We start from the raw sequence: 14385 nt of genomic DNA on the forward strand, positions 1-14385 counted from the left end.
TTTATTAAATTTTGGCTGCACAGTGCAGTAGGCAGGATCTTAGTTCCCTGACCAGGGATTGAACCTGTGCCCCCTGCATTGGAGGCCTGGAGTCTTAACCACTGGGCTACAAGAGAAGTTCCTCAAAAACATTTTAAATGTAAGCGTTTTGAAGTGAAAGGTTAGTTTCACTCTTGGGAGTTGGCAAACTGGGCAGACAGAGTGAATGATTGGATTATGACAAGGCAAATGACTTCAAACTGGCCTTTAGTCTGGGCCACTTGAGGCCCCTCCCCTCAACTGTGGTCACATCCCCACCCACTTGCTGGTTCTGTCCTCTGCCTCAGTTCTCCTCCCACCTTCTTGCCCATTAGAACCACAACAGGGTCTCCCTCAATTGAAACAGCAATGCTTTGTTTTGGTTTTTAATTTACTTTTTTTTCTTCCTGTTTCTTTATTTATTTAGCTTTTTTGGTCATGCCATGCAGCATGCGGGATCATCACAGTTCCCTACCCAGGGATCAAACCCGTACCCCCTGCTTTGGTAGCACAGAGTCTTAACCACTGGACCACCAGGGAAGGCCCAATAGAACGGGGTTTTTACTACTCTCTTCTGCTGAACTGACTGCTGCCAAGGTTCTGCTCTCAGCCTCCTATTCTCCATCCCAGTGGCTTTCCGCAAGCAGATACCCTGTCCTCCCCCAAAGGAATCTGTATTTAACCTTCACAAGAAACCTTTGGCCTGAGACTGCTGTCCTCATTATCGAAGAGGACACTGGGGCTGACAAAAGTTACATAACTTTCCCAAACTTGCAGGACTGATAAATAGAGAGCCAAGATTTGAATCCCCATTTATTTGTCTTAAAGTCTGTGTTTTTCCCTCCAGGACTGCTGCTTCCTTTACTTGAATCTAAATGAACCTAGACGACTAGATGTAACCGAGCACACACAGCCAAAAGGCTCACTGCTTGTTTAGCTAGAAGTGTGCAATTTTTATGAATTTCTACCAACAGCATTTTTCAGAGTGTACTGTAGTGGATGGCTCATAAACTTAGACTGGGAACACAATGCATACAACTGAGTTCTCATAAAATAATTTGTAGATATAACAAGGATACATGGGACTAGTGCTGGAGAAGACTCTTGAGAGTCCGTTGGACTGCAAGGAGATCAAACCAGTCAGTCCTAAAGGAAATCAACCCTGAATATTCATTGGAAGGACTGATGCTGAAGCTGAAACTCTAATACTCTGGCCACCTGCTGCGAAGGGCTGACTCATTGGGAAAGATTCTGATGCTGGGAAAGATTGAGGGCAGGAGGAGAAGTGGGTGATGGAGGATGAGATGGTTGGATAGCATCACCAACCCAATGGACATGAATTTGAGCAAACTTTGGGAGATAGTGAAGGATATGGGAGCCTAGCATGCTGTCCATGGGGCTGCAAAGAGTCAGACAAGACTTAGCAACTGAACAACAAACGTGGAACTGCAGAAACATCAGACTCCCAATATACTGAGTCTGTAAACCCTTGTCAAGAAATAGCATGACATTCAACTCAGATCAAAGGAAAAAGTTCGTGAATGACACTAGTCTCAGAAATAGTGTCTTGGGCCAGAATCCAGGGGTCCTGAAGCTCCATTTTCCTTAGGGCTTTGTTGTTTGAGGGAGCAGTGGGCTATTCCCTAATCTGGCTTCTCCTTCTTCTCTGTGAGCATTTTGAAGGTAAAAATCTGATCTGACTCACATTTACCACTCCATTGCCTAGTTCCTCTTAAATATAATCTGAATTCTCTTTATTTTTAGGGGACAGTACTTTTTTTAATATTCATTTATTTGGCTGCATTGAGTCTTAGTTGTGACACACAGAATCTTTGATCTTCATTGTTGCATGCAGGATCTTTAGTTGCGACATACGAACTCTTAGTTCTGGCAGGTGGGATCTAGTTCCCTGACCTGGGATTGAACCCGGGCCTCCTGCACTGGGAGTTTGGAGTCTTAGTCACTAGGCCACCAGGGAATTCCCTGAATCTTCTTTATAGGCTAATAAAATATAGGCAGTTAAAAATAGAAAACTTAAAATACAATGAGCTGGTTGTAAATTAACCGGCCCATTTGTATATAAATAAAAAAGAGACCTTATGCACCCAAAGTGAAAAAGATGCTTTTATCCTTTGACTGTGTAAATTCCCCTTGGGGGTACATCCCCTGGAAGTTATCCCAGGAAGAAAACTCTATAGAACTTGAGTCATTAACTCTGGCAATAATAGTGTTAGTGAAAGGAATGAGAACCTCCTAGATATTTCATAATAAGGAAGCAAGGCATCATTCTGTGGATATATTGTGTCACCCTGAAAACAATGATCGTAGGCAGTGACCGAGCAACAGGAAAACAAACACTCAAGCTAAAACTTGAGGGAAGAGATCAGAACACTGATTCACAAGCCCACGCTGGACCACGAATCTGGACAAGGATGACAATGAATTGTGGGAGAGGAATTCGACTGGTTTGTGGCAGCCACGCCTATTAGAAAGACTGGGGTGCGGGTCAATGCTGTTTCCTCACCATCTTTATAGAGTTATTTGAGCAATGAGTTTCAAATGGGCACAAAGAAGGTCAGGGAGAGCCTGGAATCTGTTTGGAAACAGAAGGTGGGCACTTGGAGCAGAGCCCCCGGGTGAGAGAGCCTGGCTTTGCATGCAAGACATGGCGATTCCCCTTCCCAGAGTCAGAGCCGCGCTGGCTGTGGTGAGCGATCACGCTCTCAGCCATCTGCTCCAGGGCTGTGAAGGCAGCGGTGTGTCCTCCCGCCTGGACGCCAGGGAGGACACCGATCACTAGTCAATCTGCTTGAAATTGCCTCCGATGATTAGTGTGTAATGACTCAGGTAGGTCACGGCCAGGGACGTTTCTGTTATTAATGCATTAGCAGCTGGAAACGGGCATTGATTCTGCAGAGGGAGGCTTAGAGACTTGGTGGGGAGAGCCTAGCCCTGTTCCATGAAAATGGTCACTTCTGGGGGGCTGGGGGGCAGCTCCCTGCAAGAGCACTGCAGGTAAAGGGTGAGACAGGGCCAGAATGAAGACCAGCCAGCTCAAAAAGCAAAACAAAAGTTGGCTTGGGAAAATGGAAGAGAAGAATTTACCTGTAATGGGATAACTGTTGACCTTGCCCACGTCTGAGATGAATCTAATCATATCCCTGTGTTCTGAGCCCAACATATACACCTCTCTGTGACTGAATGGCTTAGGATAGTTAACAGAACTTGGAATGTTTTACTTACTTAACTTTTATCATAAATTCAGGACTCCATGTCTGTCTGTTTGCTACAATATCCCCAGTACCCAGCAAGAATCCAACACACTAATTTTCTATAGTTATCTGTTCATGAATGAAAGAAGGAAGTCATTACAGAGTAAGAGTGAGTGTTCACTTGTATGTCACTCTCCTAAGACCTGAGCTGCAGTGTACAACAATACAGTTTTTCCAAGATGACTCATCCTCCTTAAAAATGGGGACCGAGGTCCAGTGAATTAACCAACTTGCCAACATGCACATACTCATGCACACACACGTGTCAGTCAGTGAGAGGAGATGACTTCTCAGTTATGTCATTGTTCTGAATAACAAAAATGGTAATCACTGTTATCATTTATTTAGTGTTGACTCTATGCCAGGCACAGAGTTGGGGTTTCCATATTCCCATTACACAAAGAAGAAATCCCTGTTTAACTTTCTTTAAGCTAATATCGATCAGACATTCTTAAACATAATTTTTCAATGAGTCAAGAATTTTCATCTGTGGGAATTAATTACTTGGGTTCCAAAGAAACTAGCCACATGTTTAAAAAACTGTTCTGGCTGCCAGCACTTGGAAAAAGTTTATCCTTCTGTTTTGGAGCCTGCCAAAAGTTGAAAAAATCTGTAGCTTCCTCCATTCCGAGAAACCAAATTCCTTGTTGCTGTAACTCACTAACAGCCATTTCACTGAAATTTTTGTTGTCCTTTGCAATTTCCAGCCATTGTCACAGGTTCACCAATGTCTTATATAAAAAAGCAAAAACAAAAAAAACAAACAAAAACTCACATTACAATGTAAACTAGAAACAGCAAGTAGATCTAATCTTTAGCTTAAGTGAAGGGATTTAGAAGAAATACCAAGTCATTGTTTTCCTTGGTCATTCAGTTGGGAACTGATGAATAATCAGGATGAATACTGAGATTTTGCCTCTTACGTGTTCAAGCCAGTATGAGAGGTTGCAGGCAAAATCTGCTTTTATTTCCTCTAATTCTCTAAAGCAATCTATGCGTGTGGATCAAACTTTATCAGTGTCAACTTATCGTGTGTGTGTTAGTCACTCAGTTGTGTCCGACTCTTTGTGACCCTATAGACTGTAGCCCGCCAGGCTCCTCTGTCCGTGGGATTCTCCAGGCAAGAATACTGGAGTGGGTCGCCATGCCCTCCTCCAAGGGATCTTCCCAACCCAGGGATAGAACCCAGGTCTACTGCATTGCAGGCAGATTCTTTACCATCTGAGCCACCAGGGAAGCCCTACCAACTTATTAATACAGAAAACAGAAGGCAGAATATCAGTACTGCATTAGTCCCCATGTGTCTGGTATATTTTCTTTCTTGTCCAAGAGACAAGGGGCTCATTTCTGCCCACAGATGGGGGCGTGAAGAACCATTGCTGGTCATAACTCAACAATCTCGGCCTTGCTGAGATAATGATACCCTCCCTCAGCCTTCTCTTTCATGGCCCAGTTTCTGTCTTGCTTGTTTGTTCACTGAATTCCAACTTGGAAGGGGCCTTAGTTACAGACTGAATGAGTGAGTGAAAGTTGCTCAGTCATGTCTGACTCTGTGACCTCGTGGACTGTCGCCAGACAGGTTCCTCTGTCCATGGAATTCTCCAGGCAAGAATACTGGAAAGGTATCCATTCCCTTCTCCAGGGGATTTTCTTGACCCAAGGATGGAACCCAGATCTCCCACATTGGAGGGAGATTCTTCACTGTCTGAGGCATCAAGGAAGCCCAGATATAGACTACTGGAGTTCAATTTCTTACTGTTATTATTACAATTTTTAATGAGGAAACTTAAATTTGGTCAAATGTGTTGTTAAGAATCACATGGTTGGGACTTCCCTGGTGGCTCAGTGGTAAAGAACCCGCCCGCCAATCCAGGAGACATGGGTTCGCTCCCTTATCTGGGAAGATCCCATGTGCCACGGAGCAGCTAAGCCTGCGCACCACAAGTACTGAGCCTGTGCTCCGCAGCCCATGCTGCATAACAAAAGAAGCCACCTCAGTGAGGAGCCCACGCACCACAACTAGAGAGGAGTTCCCAGCCACTCGACCCAGAGAAAGCCCATGCAGCAATGAAGACCCAGCACAGCCAAAAAGGGGGAAAAGAAGACTCACACAGTCGATTAATAATGCCAGGACATGAGTCTAGCTCTCCTGATGTTTCCAAGATTGATCTTGAATGAGACATGGGGTAGAGGTGGATTGTAAGGGATTAGGAATGACAGAAGAATGATTCAAAGTACAAATGGTGTGATCATCTTTCATACCCTCAATCTATGCAGCTCAATAATTCTTTCAAAATAGATTTGTGCCTCTCATTTGAGAGGTGTTAGGGATATAGGATATAGCAGTGAGTAAGGCGGACACAAACCAAACCTTCTATATCCTCCAGTTCAGTGGAGGAGACAGATAATACACAAGTGATAAACAGGATCATAAGGGTCATGATGAATGCCATGGTAGAAATGATGAAGAATCACAAGCCAGGTACCACTTCAGGCTTCTCTTCTCTATCCATGGTCCTGAAATTCTACCCTCACACAAATCTTCCTCATAACTTTCATTCTTTCTTATCTTCCCCTGCTCTAACAATAAGGGAGCAAAAGGAAATGCTTGTCTTCTTCTATTTCTCTCCCTACACTCTCCTTTCTCACCTCTCATTTCCATATATTCATTAAATCAAAAATGTCCCCTGAATTCCTACTCCCAATCCTGCAGAGGGGAGTTAGGGAGAGAAGGAAGAATGCCTTAGGGTTCTGCTAGGCAGCAGCTCAAGACAGACGAGAGATACACATGTGGGATGTGTCAACAAGGGTGTTTGGTGGTAGCAGGTGCCTGGCCAAGTGACAATGAAAGTGAGAAGGTCAGTGAGCATCCTTTTCTGTGCCCTGTAGACCATGGGACTCCAAATGGACTGGCGTGACACCCTCCTGAGGTCTGGACATCGATGAAACTGAGGCTCTTATGTTGTCCCTGTTCTTGCTCTTCCTTCCCTCTTGAATTCCCAGTGATGCCTGCCCTCTCCCACCCCCAGTCAGGCTGCTGACTTCTTTAACTCAAAAGAATTCCACCTCCCTGGGTGACCATCATTGTTCCTTCTCCTCTGGTTCACCCTTGCACTGTTCTCTCCTCTGCTCCACTGAGCTCCAGATTCTAAAAAATAGGATCATGGGGGTCACGCTTCTACACTGAAAAGAGACTAGTATTTTCTTTCTCCTACAAAAAGGAATCAAGGAACTCAAGCACACAGGGAAAACTTCCTTCATCAGGAGGGTCTTCACAGAGATTGTAATAGAAGTTTCTATACTAAGAGCACAGGGAAGAGACCAAGGATTGCAAATGCATGACGCTGGGAAATAAACATATTTAGAACTCAAGAGATCATCTTGCCCAACTGGAACAGACGGTATTTAGGGATCCTCGGAGAGAAGGCCGGGTGTTTGGTAGGAACTAGCTTTTTGAACAAGATGATATTCATGCTTCAAGAATGTTGTTCCTTCCATAAATAGAATAGAATCCAGGGAAAAGGTGGCTTCAGGCATGAGGACCAGTTAGGAAGACTTCACAGCCACGTAAAGAAGGATTTTGTGGAGTGTATGCCAACAAGAGGGTGTGGAAGTGAGGCTTTTAGAAGGCCCAGATCAAGAACTCGTTTCTCTCTTGGTGGTGGATGAGGAGGAAGACAAAGTCAGAGATGGCTAAAGCTTGGGAGTGGGGTCCCTGGGAGGAGAATGGTATCCTTAGGTGAGTGAGTGGGTTCTGGTCTGATTTTCGCGTTGGGAATTTGGAGTCAGAAATGACAGCCAGAAGTAAGTGGAGAGATACAGCAGTCTGTGCTACACGTGGCACTAGAGCCCAGCGTCAGATCTGAAGCCAGCTGTTCTGGGCCCAGCAGCAGACAAAGCACAGGTAGAAGCTTGGAAGAAGAATACTGAGTGAAAGGTGAGGACAAAAACACAGCATCGGGGTGACCCAGACTGTTCTCTGGTCTAAGGTCAGTTCTCTTGTCCTCACTTATATAACACTCCAGCAGAAGAGGAGATGCACTCATGGTATCTGTTCATCCCCCCATCACTCCATGTGTTCACCCATCACTATACCCAACGAGTACTGATTGTCTATTATGGCCATTACTACAGTCGCCACTGTGAATATAATCAGAGCTTATATATTATGTGGACTTCCCTGGTGGCCCTGGTGGTGAAGAACCTGCCTGCCAATGCAGGAGATGTAAGAGATGTGGGTTCGACCCCTGGGTCAGGAGGATTCCCTGGAGGAGGGCATGGCAACCCACTCCAGTATTCTTTTTTTTTTTTTAATTAATTAATTTATTTTAATTGGAGGCTAATTACTTTACAATATTGTAGTGGTTTTTGCCATACACTGACATCAATCCAGTATTCTTGACTGGAGAATCCCCATGGACAGAGGAGCCTGGTGGGCTACAATCCATAGGGTCGCAAAGAGCTTGACACGACTGAAGTGAGTTAGCACACACATATATTATTTAACGACCAGCATGAGTCAGACACCAAGCAGTTAGAATGGACACATGTCAGGGCACCGGAGGACCAGGCAGGAAGATCATTAACCGTTTAGTTCTGGATCAAGGGTCCATGTGGGAGGATAAGGCATATGGAATTGCAGGGGTGAAAGGTGCTTAAGAGTTTGGGACAGCAGGAGTTTACCAACCCATATCCACACTGAGTTATACTAGCTGATTATCAGCCTGAGTACAAGAATGGACAACTCAGACTTTGCCCCTGTATTCAGAGGACCTGTGGTCTACAGATGCCCCATCCAACATTGTAGGCTGTTACTAGCCACAGCATGCTGTTTAAATTTCATTTAATTAAAAATAAATAAAATTGCAGACTCAGTTCCTCAGTGGCACTAGTGCTGGATGGTCACATGTGAAGTACTCGATGGCCATATCTGGATGGTGGTTACCATGCCACATGGCAGAGATAAAGACTATTCCTATCATCACAGAAAGTCCTATTGGATGGCACTGGACTAAAGAAAAAGACAAACATGACATGAATTTTTGCTCGAGTGAATGAGTTTTAATTCTGATACAGCATGCCATGAAAAGTGCAATTGGACAGAAGACAGAGGTCAAAGGAAGGCTTCCACAAGAAGTTAAATTTAAAATTTGGAGGACAGTGAATTCTACTCAAAGTTATGTGACAGCCTGGATGGGAGCGGGATTTGGGGGAGAACAGATACATGTATATGTATGGCTGAATCCCTTCACTGTTCACCTGAAACTACCACAAAGTTGTTAATCGGCTATTCTCCAATAGAAAATAAAACGTTATTAATTTTTTTTTAAATAAAAAGATAAAAGTTCTAAGAAATTACTCAGAGGCTGAGGTTCAACCGCTGACGGTGCTACAACCAGGTTTATGCAGCTTTCCTTCTAGATGCAGCTCATAAAGGGATATGGGAACCAGAAGCCTACACAGACGCAGGGTCATGTGAGCTAATCCCCTGCATCAGGTACATTGGCCAATCTGTGTCCTAAGGGCCTTAATACAGATGGGAAATGCTGGGAAAAAATAAACAATGAATGATAACCAAACTTTGGAAGCAGCAAATGGACACTGATTTTCTGAAGCCAACAATATCCAACCCTGTCTCAGCCTAAGGTAAGATATTAGCCACTGCATCAGCCCAGGCACAGAGTCAAATCTGAGAAAATTCTAACTGCAGTCATTGCTCCCTGCAAAATCCCATGAGAGGCTGGAGTCGTTTCCTGACCCCTGCAACGCGGTACCTCACATGGGACTGGTGAAGAGGACCCAAGGACCAGGCACGTGGCCCAATGGACATGCCAGATCATCTCCTTTCCTGGTAACCAAGCAACCTCCCAGAATTCCACCTACGTATTTGTGGGCCCTGGGGGCTGGCAGAGGTATTCACTGCACCAGAGAAGCTATGATCACAGGAAGGCATCGGAATCTATTAGGAACGGAGGTTGCGCCACAGCTCTAAACATCCCCGATGAGAAGTTTTCCATTTCTTTCTTTTTAATTTAAAAAATATATGATCAGATATCTGCACACTGGTTTGGAGCAGCAAATTAATATATTTTTTTTTCTCTTCTGACTGCAATTGTAGATATGGAAATACCATATCCGTAGACAAATTAACATGAGTTTCTTACAACACTGCGCTAATTATCTCAGGGACCAGAGACTCCCCTAGGTTAGAGTCTCTGGCCCCATTCTTGGAAAGGAACACAGGTTTCTTTCTGGGAAGCAGTAATTTGTATCGTGTCGAGAAGGTACAGAGAAAGGTGGAAGACGCGTGCATCACTGGAAGATCCGCCTTCAACACCTTCCATACCCCATCCCTCCCCGGCCTGCTCCAGCACCACCAAGAAGTCCAGGAGAAGGACACTGCTCGAAACAGGAACAGCTAGAGTAACATGCATATTTAACTTGGCACCAAAGAGATCTGAACAGACTGCATGCCAAATAGCCTTCTCCTTGTTTCACTAACAAAATCTCCCCAGTTTTCAAGGGACGCTGTAGCCCGAACTTCAAAGGCATTAAAGGATAGATGTGGCATGTAGGGAATTAAACATGAAATTTCCTTTCTTATTGGGAACAAAAGCTGTGGGTCTAATCTCCTGTGTGATACAAGCTTTAGCTGATCAGGGTTACACTTAGTCATTCTGATGTGGCGAGCGAGCGGGGAATACATCATCTTTTTTATTTCTTTCTGTCTCCTCCTCTTTCCCGGCTCCCTTCGCATATGCAAATGCCATAGCAGTAACAGGAGTCTTGCAACACCACTGAGGGCGAAAGAATTCTCTTTGATCAGCCTCTTCTAGGCCTGGAGTCCCACAGCCACCAATTTCTACCTGCCCCTTTATGATATTTGATGTATCAAATTAGTCTCCAGCACTCTCAGAAGTAGAATATACTAAGAAATTCCGAGACCTAGGAAGGAAGCTACATCTTGGAAAAAATAAATATTTCTTTAAGTAAGCCTTTTTAAATTTTGATATTTACAGCTAAATTATTACAGATTTCTTCCAAAAACAAGTGGCTCACGGACAGAACTCAGGCAGAAGAGGGCTGATGGCAGAGACTTTATGGAGAATGCAGCGTCACCCCCACCACCACCCTGAATGCTAGTGTATCAGAAAAAAATAGAGTTGGAGAAATTGGACAAAATACTGCTAACTTCACCAAAAATAAAGTCCTTGTGCGCAACGAAAAAGGCAGACGGCAGAAAGTGCTTACTTGCTAAAAACAAATGAAATTTCCAAAACATATCCCAGCATCTTAAAGTACAGAACCTCTTTTTTGCAGTCATTTTTATATAGGAGGAATGCATTCTGGCTCAGAGAGAGCAAAAAGAACTGCTCTGAAATGCCTCAAGAAATATATGGTCTCACTAACTTGTCTGCCTCCTGCCATTTCTTTTGACTTTGCAGGGTTCCAGTGACTGGGACAGGGGGTTTGAGGAAAAACTTAGGGAACAAAAAGAAAACAAAAGCACATTTAATTTAACCTCCAGGCAGTAAAGGTAGGTTTAACCCATCACACTCTTCTCTGACATTCCTTCTGTTCTTTTCCAAAGCTCTACTCAGAAAAGCCTCTTCTCACCTCTGAACCCAATGCAGTAGCACAAAAAAGAAAGACACAAGCAGGCAGCAAAGTGTTTGTGGGAACCCCAGGCCTGCAGAAGAGAGCTTTTCATCCCAAACACAATCAAAGCAATGGATGGAATTATGTAATGACCGCTCAAAAGCGGTTGCACTTACTGAATGCTGAGTCTGATCAGGGAAGCTGTAAGTTCCACTTGCATGAGTTCTCCGAGCAGTTTCCTAGGGAGAAAGAGAAGGGAAGACTTTAGTACCAAAGAACGTATTCCTAACTTGTGTCCGCATCTGTCTTGGTCATAGTAATATCTGTTTAACCGATAAAATAGGTTTTTTATTTTACTGTGAATTCAACAATGATAATGGTGATGAAGATGAAAAGGATAAAGATCAAAGCTTCAAATATTATTTTCATTGAATGCTTTCACACTCCAATCGGGAAGGTGTTCCCAGTTTCTCTGTTTCAGACGAGGAAACCAGGGCTCAGACAGCTAAGTTGTACCAAGTATGCATATTGGTAGTGGAGCCTGGATTTGAACTTGGGAAATTGAGTAACAAATTTAGAACCATTCTGCTATGCTCCTAACCTCCACAGTGAGCTCTTTGTCACAGGATGTCTTCAAGGGAAGATGGCAGGCTGATCTTTTAGTGATCTTATTGTGGAAATCCCTGCATTGGAGTAGGCAGGATAAAACCAACACTAATTTCTTTTCAATCTTAGAACTCAAAGACTCTGTAATTCTCAATTCCGTGACAGCAAAGGTTCCAAGTGACTTCATTTTACAATGAATAAAACTGATACAAAGTGTCCCATAAATAATACATTTTATAAACATGGCTATCATCACCCAATCAGAAGGAGCAAGATTCATTTTCATTAATATTTAAATAAATCAAATATCACCTGAACTGAAAATGGCCATTATAACATCATATAATTCAGTGAGTTGGGGGAAAGGTCATCTTCAGCCAGAAAAATCAAGATTTACTAATAGATCTGAAAGACGTATATGGAGCCTTATACCAAAGAGAGGGGCTTCCCAGGTGGCACTATGGTAAAGAACCCACCTGCTAAAGCAGGGGACACAAGAGACACAGGTTCAATCCCTGGGTCAGGAAGATTGCCCTGGAGTACGGCATGGCCACCCACTCCAGTATTCTTGCCTGGAGAATCCCATGGATAGAGGAGCCTGGCGGGCTACTGTCCATGGGGTCACAAAGAGTCGGATACGACTGAAGTGACTTAGCACGCATGCACAGATACAAAAGACAGTTGGCCCTGAACTGCCCCCTCTCTGGAAGAAACTTGAGTAGCAGAGGTGGGACTGGTTTGCAGTGTCCTAGAATCCTGACCCAATGCTCTTTCAACTACTCCTACAAAGTAGTTCTATAACTTATACCCAGACTCAATGCAATTCACACATTTCAGAGCTCAATGATACACATTATTTACAAACATATATTGAAAATATATGTTTCCCCTTTGTAAATATGATGAATCATTTTTTAACTTCACATTTGGTGAGCCCACTGATGTTGAGAAATCAGAACCTCTGATAACATCAAGAGGTTCCAAAATATTGGAAAGAGAGAGATGGGAGAATTCTGATGGTATAGACAGCTGTGAAGGGTGAAAGATGGTGGTAACAGTGCTTATCCACCTGTAACTGAAAAGGATTCAATGGGATCTCCAAGGATAGACACCCCTCATGTTCACTGCCTGCCTTTCATTTGTAGAAAAGCTCTGGTCTTCCAAGTCTCCCCTGAGTCATAAAAACTTGGCTTAAGAATTGATGATTGAAAAGATATAAACATGGTGAGACCAAGGCAGAATTGGGCCAGGAGAATATAAGCAATTTAAATAGTAAATTAATCATATAGCAGTCACAGAATCTTTAGTTCCTCCCTGAAGTACCTGCTGCTCCTAAGTCGCTTCAGTCGTGTCCAACTCTGTGTGACCCCACTAGATGGCAGCCCACCAGGCTCCTCTGTCCATGGGATTCTCTAGGTAAGAATACTGGAGTAGGTTGCCATTTCCTTCTCCACTGAAGTACCTAGATAATTGTATCTAATGCCCATTACTAAGTTGTTTTACAGGTATTAAGACCCCCACCAAATGGACAAACTGAACTACATGATGATGATGAATATGCACCCCTAGACCAGCTGGAGCCTGAAAATTGATAATGTTACCCCCAGTAACACAGCCCTGAGACCTCACCATCAACCAATCAGTAAGTTGTGCACAAGCTAATCACACACCCTGAGACTTCTTTGCCTCCCCTTACCCTTAAAAACTTCTGAAACCCATAAGGGGAGTTTGGGTTTTTTGAGCATTAGCTGCCCTGGATTCCTTGTCTGGTGCCCACAATGGATGCTGCACTTTCCTTCACCACAGCCCAGTGTCAGAAGATTGGCTTTGCTGTGAGTGGGAGAGTGGACCAGAGTTTGCTTCAGTAACACATCCATTCAGTCACCCTTCCATCCTTCTTTCCTTCATTCAATCCATCCTTCCTTCCTTCCTTCCTTCCTTCCATGCACCAACCCATATTCCTGATCCTCCCTTCCCCTATCCATCCAACTACCCTTCCATCCTTCTTTCCTCCATTCTGTTCATCCTTCCATCCATCCATCCATCTATCCATGCATATCTCCACTACCTACTAGCTTTGTGACCACAGATTAGTCATTTAACCTTTCTTTGTCTCAGAGAAGTGGGAATAAACATAGTGTACACCTCAATGGATAGGGGTTAGTAATAAAAGTTAACATTTGTAAGGCATTTAGCATTGTGACTGGCACAAAATCGACGCTATTAAAATTTTATTATTATTCATTAAGCCATTTTTAATGCCAAGCACTATCATCCTGGGACCCACAGTCTAGCAGGGAAGACAGATCTTGTCAGGGATGCTGGTGAAGGCAGTGCCAAGGAAGTGGCAATGGGGCTGAGATCTCAATGATCAGAAGAACACAACCAAAAGAGGTAGAAAGAAGAGTCAGGACCGAGGAAACGAACAGTCAAAGCTATCGATGAACTTCTGTAAAATCATAGCATGCCTAGGCTGAAGAAGTGTCTGTCTCCTAATAATAGAAATAGTAGCACCAGTAGATCCTAGACAGGCTGATTATATATCCATAGATATACTGACCACAGGTCCTTTGGTCAGGTCAACCTTCCTAAAGCCTGCCCCGCCTCCTCTCCAGTTTCCTCCTCCCTCATCCAAGGCACCCGTCCCCAACCTTTTTGGCACCAGGGACCCGTTTCTTAGAAAACAATTTTTCCATGGACCTGGGTTGGGGGATGGTTTCAGGATGATTTGAGAGCATTACATCTACTGTGCACTTTATTTCTATTATTATTACATCAGCTCCACCTCAGATCATCAGGCATTAGATCCTGGAGGTTGGGGACTCTTCCCCCTAAGACACTCGCTGGCACATCCTGTGATCCAGTGAAACTGAAATACTTGGAAAGATGC

The 14385-nt window shown here is 43.9% G+C and overlaps 1 protein-coding gene across 5 annotated transcripts in view; it reads right to left on the reverse strand.

Moving 5' to 3' along the window:
* LOC145531678 (uncharacterized) overlaps nucleotides 1-14385 on the reverse strand; it is a 468005-nt gene that overhangs the window by 352773 nt on the left and 100847 nt on the right. For 4 of the 5 annotated variants that reach the window (XR_014072654.1, XR_014072657.1, XM_081554698.1 and 1 more), the window contains one exon: nucleotides 11066-11128. Coding sequence is in view for 1 of the 5 variants with exons in the window: in XM_081554698.1 (XP_081410824.1) it covers nucleotides 11066-11109 (44 nt within the window). In the remaining 4 variants the exon portion in view is untranslated. Of the gene's footprint in view, nucleotides 1-9376; nucleotides 11129-14385 lie in introns of those variants that run through there. The other variant, XR_014072653.1, reaches the window with a different exon arrangement.

The sequence above is a fragment of the Giraffa tippelskirchi genome, chromosome 13, assembly GCF_054371585.1.
Source record: "Giraffa tippelskirchi isolate mGirTip1 chromosome 13, T2T-mGirTip1v1.2.pri, whole genome shotgun sequence".
Taxonomy (NCBI): Eukaryota; Metazoa; Chordata; class Mammalia; order Artiodactyla; family Giraffidae; genus Giraffa; species Giraffa tippelskirchi.